The sequence below is a fragment of the Macrobrachium rosenbergii genome, chromosome 3 (assembly GCF_040412425.1).
Source record: "Macrobrachium rosenbergii isolate ZJJX-2024 chromosome 3, ASM4041242v1, whole genome shotgun sequence".
Lineage (NCBI taxonomy): Eukaryota > Metazoa > Arthropoda > Malacostraca > Decapoda > Palaemonidae > Macrobrachium > Macrobrachium rosenbergii.
In genome coordinates this window covers 17,478,955-17,488,697 of record NC_089743.1, presented here as the reverse complement: position 1 = coordinate 17,488,697, position 9,743 = coordinate 17,478,955, and the positions used below count along the sequence as shown (strand labels likewise).

Below are 9,743 nucleotides of genomic sequence, written 5' to 3'. Positions count from 1 at the left end.
GAGCACTGGTCCTCACATCTAACTGGAATGCCTTTCACAATGAGATTTTGTTTTTAGTTAACTTCTTTAAAGGTAACTGTTTTCCACCCAGGCTAGTATATAGAAAGTTAAATCTATTACTTAATAAACATTTCTCTAAAAGACCTGGAGCCCTAACGGTACAAAAAATGAATTTCTTTGCAACCTTCCCATACATCAATGACTTAACCTTTCAAAAAGATTTACAAAAATTATCCACGAGCATTTCCCAGCCGTATCAGCCAAATTAATTCCCAAAAATCCTCTGAGTATTGGCTCTTTGTTTTAAAGTAAAGGATCAGCTGTGTCCTTACATGTCCTCTGGTGTCATCTATAAATACTTGCCCTAAATGTATTTCAGGGATTTACCAGTAGGCTTCTTAAGGTGCGCATTGGTTCACATCAGGTAGTTAGTTTCCGCACAGGTAGCAGAATCTCGAACTCAGAGCACTCCAATATCAGGAACCATTCAAAACAATGTAAAACTTACATTGAGAACAAGATTTTAGTGTCATCGGTCATACTGCCAACCCTCAAGATTCAACAATCCTAGAGTCGTTATTTATAAAACAACTTGTACCATCCTTAATATTCATACATCTGCTAGTCAGTTGTATTTAGCTTAACTTCTTGCTGTGGTGGTTTCCTTCCATTTAGTTCCTTACTGTCTCACCTCTAGGTTGGTTGTGTTTTTATTTTTATTTCATTCTTACTCTGTAATATTTTAAATGTATTCTAAGACTGCACTTATAATTGTTTTTTATCTTTTTCTTATGTACAGACCTGAGGATGTAACTCTGTAAATAATTACGAAACGTTGGCTATAAAATAAAAAAGACAGCCTAGTGATGTGTGGTTTTTCGTCTGTCTTCCTCAGATATATATATATATATATATATATATATATATATATATATATATATATATATATATATATATATATATATATATATATATATATATTTTGATGTATATGTTGACGTTTGTATAAAAATAATGTAACTCACTCACTCACTCCCTGACAGTGCTTGAGAACTGATTCTAGTCACACTTGAAGTAATCAGTAACGTTTTCTTTATTCGTTAAGTGACATTTCTTAGAATGAATAATTGCTGGACGCGTTTGTTACTGGCGATGGCGATAGAGTGAGTGATACTCCAGACATTCGCCTATTTACTGTATTGTTTATGATAATCAGTCACGGTGGATGTATTTTATATATTTTTTTATTCTTGCCCGGTTTTATTACCCCTTTTTAGTTTTTGTCATTCATGACTTTTTTTTTTTATCGAGGTATTTGTGTAATGACTTGTTAACTATCTTAGTGTACTATTTTACGGTTATTAGTATATATATATATATATATATATATATATATATATATATATATATATATATATATATATATATATATACATACATACAAACATACATACATACATATCAAACCGCAATAATTTTGATGGCATTCTTTAACAATACACAGATCAACTGAAAAGGAAATATTTAGTTTTTATACTTGTAAAAATAACCGTGAAACATGTGTGGAAGCGTAGACCCCCCTCTTTTTGCGGGGGCGGGGGGTTACTCAGTTTTGTTATATTACTGTTGAGTTGGAGTCACGGCAACCAGCACTCGCGTTTTGTCACCATTGTCAACGGGGCGTACCAACAGTAGGGCAATGATTGGATATTTGTTCATTCCTTTCCTTGGTGTATTTTTCGTTAAGTGGGTTATACCTTTTGGGTAAAATGATTTTATCGCGATTATTCCGCCACATCCTCTGAATTTAGCAGTAGATTTTGTGTTTTGACATTATTCTGTAAATTGGCGGCTGTTGGTTACCTTGCACAAGCTGTGAAAGCGCTGGCGCCAGGTTCTGAGTTTGCAACACCTTGAACCAGAAGGGAGAACACCGTCGTCGAGATCCAACGAGCGTGTGTTTGGGCGCCCAAACATCTGGCACCCATGACCACCCGTTGTTCAATGATTCCTGTAGTCTTGTAATTTGATTGTCATTCATCGAGCATTCCCCTTTCTCGAGCAGAAGGCGTCAGGAAACATCAACATGGCTTCTATACACCAGAAGATGTTGGTTATCACCAGCATTTGCCTTTGCCTTCTGGTAGCCTTTGGTAAGTAGTTTTCTCATTTGTGTTTTGTGGTCCTTATCAAACTATCATCCATATACCACTTCCTCTCTTGTTGTAAATAGTTTTTCTGGACTAAATGTGCCACTGAATTAAGTAGCAGTGTCTAAATTGGCCGAGCAGACACAATAACGCTCTTAAGTTTTGTGAGTTAGTTTTTGATCACTGTAAGCTGGATCAGGTTAGTTTCACAACGAATACACTTTACACGACAGGACTTAATCCCTATTTATAAAGCCGCAAGAACTAAAGGATAAACAACACAGCAGCTGCAAGATTCTAGCTGAGTGTTGGATTCACTTCCCTGGTTTGAATTTGGTTTCTGCATTGGACTCGCATTAAGTATTTTTTTAACCCTCGTATGGTTGTACCCAAAATCCGAGGCCTATAAATATACGTTTGAGTTATTTCTGACATAATCTTGGGTTGACCTCAGATTTTGGGTACAACCATCCATAAAAAAAAAAATTGGAGAGTCCCAAGCAGAAACCGAATTCAAACCAGGGAAGTGAATCCGATCACTTGCCAGACTCTTGCAGCTGCTGTGGTTTTATACTTTAGTTGTTACGGCTTAATTTTTAGGGATTAACTGCTGTAGTGTAAAGTTTATTCGTTGTGAAACACCTGATTTAGTTTACAGTCATCTAAAGCTAACTTATAAAACTTAGAGCATTATTATGTCTGAACGGACAATTTTACGCGCATGATTCTGTTGTGTAAGTAAATTTTACATTGAATTATATATATGTTCCTTTATTTAACAAAGGAACGTACTAGAATAGTTCTGTCCTATTCTCTTAATTTAGGAAAATCTTACAATTGGGGAGACTGATCGATTAAAGCCAAGAGTGGCCCGAGTTCGAGTCTCCGGCCAGCTAATGAAGAATTAGAGGAATTTTTTTCTGGTGATAGAAATTCATTTCTCGCTATAATGTGGTTCGGATTCCACAATAAGCTGTAGGCCCCGTTGCTAGGTAACCAATTGGTTCTTAGCCACGTAAAATAAGTCTAATCCTTCGGGCCAGCCCTAGGAGAGCCGTTAATCACCTCAGTGATCTGGTAAAACTAAGGTATACTTAACTTAAAGCCGAGAGTAGTCAGTCTTTTTTTTTCCCTGTAGCTTCTGTGTTGAATTAAGTGTGAGTTGTGTAGCTATAGCAAACTAAATGAAGCCTGCTTAATGCAAGAATATGATATGCTGTATTTAAGCTTATGATCAGACTTTGCGGTTGGTTTTTATCTGCGGTTCTTCATTTTGACATATTACGAAAATGATTACCCAAAACATCGTGCAGAAAGTTGAAATTTATGATGAAGATTTTAGTAGTAACTGATTTATTTTAGCAGATATTAACGAAAAAGAAGGTAAGAAGGGCGATGAAAAAATATCCAAAAATGCATTTTCTTTGTAGGCTTCCCGATCCCTTACATACCGTTCAAGTTGCAAACTAGAGTAATTTACATTTGATGTGTCCTACCATTACTTCTAAGAATTTGCAACGTCCTGCATTGCTTACGTCTCTTGAATATTCGTTCAGGAAGAGAAACTGACTTGATTTAGGTGACCTCCCCCGTTCAAATCTAACTTGTGAACGTCAACAGATAAAAGTATATCTTAGTTTAACCAGACCACTGAGCTGATTAACAGCTCTCCTAGGGCTGGCCCGAAGGATTAGATTTATTTTACGTGGCTAAGAACCAACTGGTTACCTAGCAACGGGACCTACAGCTTATTGTGGAATCCGAACCACATTATGAAGAGAAATGAATTTCTTTCACCAGAAATAAATTCCTCTAATTCTTCAATGGCCGGTCGGAGAGTCGAACGCTGGGCCAACAGCGTGCTAGCCGAGAGCTCTACCCACCCCTTCAATGAAGAACTACGTCAACGGATAAACTGAAAGAATTCTGTCCTTTTAATGTGATGCGGGGAAAACCAAATAAACCACTAAAAGACGACCGTAGTGGTTTTAAAGTATTTTTTTTTTTTAACTCTGCGCGTATTTACTTGTGTTGCATGCAACTTTGCACATCTTGCTACGAAGGCCCTTCCTTTCCAAAACCTCTTTTACTTCGAAAATTTTCCGCTTCACATGTCTTCCTCTCCTCCTTCCTCTTAACACCCCTGAATTTCAGCCTGTCTACACCAACTTGTTGCCCTCCAGTCTTTCCACATGACCAGATCATTCCGAAATACACATATCGTTCCTTCCACTTACGCTGACGCTTTTACCATTTCCATGTCTCTCCATACTTGATGCTCTTTTCAGTTCTTCATTGTGCAAACAGTCCGTCTCAACAGTTTCAATTTGGTTTTCTTTTATTTGCATTTAACACCCATACTTCAGTTTAATAAAGGGGAGTTGGCTCAGTAATCCCTTCATGTATTCTTTAGACACTCCAATCTCTTACCATTTTTATGCCCACACTAGTTTCTTTATTGCTTCACATATTCCGTGACGTGCTGCTTCTCTCATCCTAATATCATACGTTATAGTTACTCCCAAATACCTACAAGAGTCAACCACTTCCATTCCTCTATATACCGTGCATATTAAGGCATTTTTCCATCGATCCGGCCTCCATTTACCCTCATAACCTTACTCTTAGTCACTTTTATCATCACCTTTCTCCTCTTGCAAAGACTTTATTCATTTTCGCTTTACTATCTGCAATCAATTCTTTATCACTTCATCTATAAGATACTAAACAGCCAAGGAGACGTGACATATCCTTATTTCAGACAGTTTTACACCATGCTACTCACTTAGTATAGAAATATTAAAACTTTGCTTCCATCATAATAAGAAAAATTAATTTCTCACTTCTCATCTTTAACACTATACATTTACTATGGATCATATCATAAGCCTTTTCTGTAGGTCCGTGTATACCATATCCATTTTTTTTTATTAGCAAAGTCACATGGCTGTTATAATAACTCATTGATTCCCACTAGCGTGTAGGACGCGTTTTTCTTTTCTTTTTTTTTTTCGCCGTGGAAATTCAAGGTGTCGATTATAAGGTAAAGGCCAGATGTGCAAGTTGAATGTGTAGCCTGAGCTGCTCGTTTCGTGAATGATGATCACGATTGCTGTGGGCGTATAGATGACTATAACTCGACAGATAGGAGACCCTTGCTACAAAGTATGTTGCTTTGCCTTGAAGAACGCTCTCTCCATAACAGGCGATACCAAAAATTAAACACAAATGAATTCGAATACGTTTCATCAGTTTTTGTTAAAGTAAATTCCTTGTTTACAGTTGTTAGTAACTATTATATAAATTATCAATACAGGCAGATGTATTTTTTGTGTAAACTTAAGGGATTTTTATGTATGACTTACGTTTTAAACTGTAATCATTAGGAATCAGATATGAGTTGAGCGAACTCAGCGTTGCGTTCGCTATCGTCTGATATCGGTAAGTATGATCTAAGAGACAATATATAGTACTTCCCTGACGGTTTTGCTTGTCATGGCTGTCTAATCGTACAGGTTTTATGTATTACTTGCGAATTATACAACACTCTTCGATGTTTGTAAAACAACATTGACGCACCGGCAGTAGTGAGTACTCCCCGTAGGGGGTTAGTGCTGTCAGTGTACCTTCCGTGGTGCACTGTAGGCATTACTTAAAGGTTCTTTGCAGCGTCCCTTTGGTCCCTAGCTGCAACCCCGTTCATTCCTTTTGCTATATGTCCGTTCATATTTTCTTTCACCATACTTTCCACTCTTTCCTGTCAAATGTTTCAACATTATTTTCAGCGCTAATGACCCCACAGGTTACAGCACTTGGCTTGTGGCCTAAATTTTATATTCTAATAATGAGTACTGTACTATAGGATTGTATTTGAATTGGCATTGCAAAATATCTTCAGTGTATTCAGATTTATTCCGCTAGACATATACTGAGAGGGAGCGAGAGCGTTGTTGTTAAATTGGCCTAAGGCAGAAAGAGAAAGAAAGATATTGATTGATTGTCGACTAACAGACGTTCGGTGCGGCACAGATGCAAATTCAAGCAGCGCACTGTGTTTTGCACTTCGTATGGTTTGTCAAGTTTTCGCATAGCATACCACTGACCTAAAAAACTAGAAACTATAGTATCGGTAGTACAGTAAGGAAAGCCGTCTTAGGCTAGATAGACGGACAGGGTTTGTATGACTGCGCATGTTTCTCGTATCCCATACAACAATAACACCAATATCACTGCTCGTCTTCAAAGGACTGCATCAGTAATCTAGGCGTGTGAGGAAGAGAAGGAAAGAAAGATTGTTTAGAATGTCCGAGAGGCCTCTGTGGAAATTCTTTTGCGTTACTTCGTTTCTTAAGTTTTGTGTTGACTCTGTAGTGATGAATTTAAGGTATGCCATATCATGTAAATAACAATAAATGATGTAATATATTCAACTGGTGTTGAATTACAACGAGTTGTGTACTCGGACAGAAAGAAAGTTGGGGGGGGGCATATTTTGTGAAGGGCAGCTCCCTCCCTCCCTAACATGTTACGAATACAGTTTTTACTGTATCTTCTCCTATCATGGAAAGAATGATAAAGATGAGGGAAATGTGTAATGTTTTTAATGTTTTGCATATGTATGGGCTGCATCGTATATACCGGAAGTTACATATATATAAATATAATACACATACATTTACACACACACACGCACGTTTGTTCAAGACTTCGTTTTTCATAAAAGGATTGTCTCCAGAATGTTTCTCAGCAAATGTTTGGGAGTGAGGTTGTTAGCCCCATGTCCTCAACCCCAGCGCGACCCGGCTATCAAGAACAGAATTCCCTGCTCAGGTGAACGCAGGCCTCATGGCGCCCGGTGGGGTCGTTCCCGCCTGTTACAGAATCGACTTCCCACTGCCCTGTGGAAACGTCATACCCTATTTTTCCTTTGCATGAAATGGCGTTTTTTCAGTAAGTCTTCTTTTGATAGGTTGCTAGCCCCATGCCCTGCCCCTCTCATGCTCAGAGGACTTATGTAATGACGGCGTCTGGCCCCTCTCTGTGGTCACCCATCCAAGTACTAACCGGAGATAATATTGCTAAACTTCGCTGATAGAGAACATGCTCAATCGAACACACACACACACTATATATATATATATATATATATATATATATATATATATATATATATATATATATATATATATATGTGTGTGTGTGTGTGTGTGTGTGTGTGTGTGTGTGTGTGTGTGTGTGTGTGTGTGTACACATTTAATTGATTATTAAATTGTTTTTTCCGTTATCGATAGTTAATTCTGTATCATCACTGACTGCAAGCCCTGGACGGAAAAAAAACATTAAATGAGTATCCTAATTAGGAAGAGCAGAACGATACGGGCAAGATAAAGTAATGTTTTGGAGGGTTTGGTAAATTTCCTCGTATCGGGGAAACTTACTCAAAATTCAATGAGAAATGAGAACGGACTTCTGTATTAGTATCCATTCCCTATAATAAATGATTGGTCTGCCATATATAAATTCTCCCTGTTATCTTCTTTCGTGCCTTAATTCGTGTACTCTTTATCGGCTTTGTGAAGAATTCTGTGCAAGGGGGAAGTCTCGTCAGGGAGCACGGTAGCAGGATATCGTTGCAAAATCCTCTCGTGTATTTTCTGGGTATCTTTATGTTTCCGTTCAATCACTCCAGCAGTCTCTTTTCACTGCCTTAGGTGCTGAATGGCTGGGACGCCCCAGTGCTTGGCTTTCATGCATCAATTTCATGAATCATTCACGAAACTTTTTCAAAGGACAATTGTGTTATATACACAGTTCCTGAAATACATCCTTACGTGCGTCATTTAACACCTCAGCGGACTTCGGTATTTAAAGTATCCTTGTCACGTGGCTGGCGTTGCTATAGCTCTTAATGTAAACTTTGCCTTCGTTTGTTTTAAACTTGAAACGTATCTATTCATTGCGTGTCGGATTTAATGGAGCGGTCGTGTGCCTTGCTTCGGGGTTTTAGAGCTGAATTACAAAGAAAGAATTCCAGTTACTATTATTATTTTTCCATTTGCTTTTCGTCGATTTTATATGTGATTTCTGTAGGCTAGGTTATATATATATATATATATATATATATATATATATATATATATATATATATATATATATATATATATATATATATATATATATATATATATATATATGTGTATGTGTGTGTGTGTGTGTGTGTGTGTGTGTGTGTGTGTGTGTGTGTTCCAACATAACTCTGAAATGCATTGAGCAATTTCAACCAGACATGGTATACATATGACTTACTACCTGGGAAAGAATACTGTAGGGGTAAAACATCACTGGCACCGAAGGGGGTGACGTGAAAATAACCGAAAATGACAGATATTAGTGTCTAGTCCATAGTTTACAAGGTTGCTTAGATGAATGGTGACACTCCTGATGCCCTTTGAGTCCAAGTTCAGCCCCAATAGGAGAGGGGGGGGGCCGCGTGTGAGAATGGGAGAAAAATAAAATGTCCACATAACAGATAGTGTCTAACCCATAGTTTTTGAGGTCACTGAGATGAGTAGTAAATCTCCCGATGCTCTTTAAGTCCAAGATTAGCCCCAATAGGAATGTGGGTGAGAATGGGTGAAATATAAAATGTAAAAAATGCTGGGCAGTGTAATTGAAGCAACCATCTTAACAGGAAAGGGAGAGAGTAGAGTAGAGGGGTGTTAGAGAGGAGAATGAGGGAAAGAGAGAGAGAGAGAGTGTGTATCGGTTGTCATTCAGAGTTTTCCCGGGCAGTGCTAGGTTGGTCAGCTAATATATATATATATAAATGTGTGTGTATTCTGTCTGTCTGTCTTTGGGGGTAAAAGAGAGTCATCATCACTCCGCTATCAAGGATAAACCGAGTGGAGATAGCTTTGACAACATCATCAGTTCATATTACATAGATGAGCTCCGCTGCAGCACCTTACCCCCCCTCCCTCCCCCCTTCCCCATTTATACATACACATGCACCAAAATCTTGTACGTAATTCATGCTTGCCGGTTACGAAGACCCTTCTTCTCCAACGTTTCTTTCCCTCCACATAGCCCGCTCGTCCTTTGTCTTCCTGTTTCCTTCTAGAATTGATGAATCATACGCACGGTACACCAACCATTCATTTATTCCACATGATGAACTCGTATCAAAGCATAGTGATCCATCTTTTCACCTTTTGTACTACGTCTTTGAATCCATAAGTTTGTCTGTCAGCTTTCTTACCCTATATGTTGACCAAATATTTCGTCACAGAATCTTCTAACATTATATATCCGTTTTGATTCAACGTCCACAGTTCACTTCCATGAAAGGAATTAGCTAAGCAGTTCCTTCTCGCTCTTCCACGATTTATTCCAACTCTTTTGTAGGGATCCTGCTTCGTCTCTTCTTTCACCGAATTTCAGACTCCTTTGCTCGCTGTTTTTGCCATTACCAGCTCTCAGAAACTTAAATAAACTTACATTTTCCTAATAGCCATTCCTCCATCTTCTCGAGTTCCATTTACCCAATAATTTATGTTCTACGTTGATATAATTTATTGTTTAAGAGCACTGTCA

General features: G+C 38.0%; 1 protein-coding gene across 16 annotated transcripts in view; it reads left to right on the top strand.

Moving 5' to 3' along the window:
* The window catches only part of LOC136852944 (mucin-21-like), a 159,509-nt gene that overhangs the window by 6,598 nt on the left and 143,168 nt on the right, over positions 1-9,743 (top strand). For 3 of the 16 annotated variants that reach the window (XM_067128091.1, XM_067128055.1, XM_067128028.1), the window contains exon 1: positions 2,025-2,153. The exons of 7 other annotated variants lie outside the window; for them this stretch is intronic. In XM_067128091.1, the coding sequence (XP_066984192.1) occupies positions 2,087-2,153 (67 nt within the window). In that variant the 5' untranslated portion in view covers positions 2,025-2,086. Of the gene's footprint in view, positions 1-1,608; positions 2,154-9,743 lie in introns of those variants that run through there. 6 more of the 16 variants (XM_067128038.1, XM_067127968.1, XM_067127975.1 and 3 more) reach the window with 5 other exon arrangements.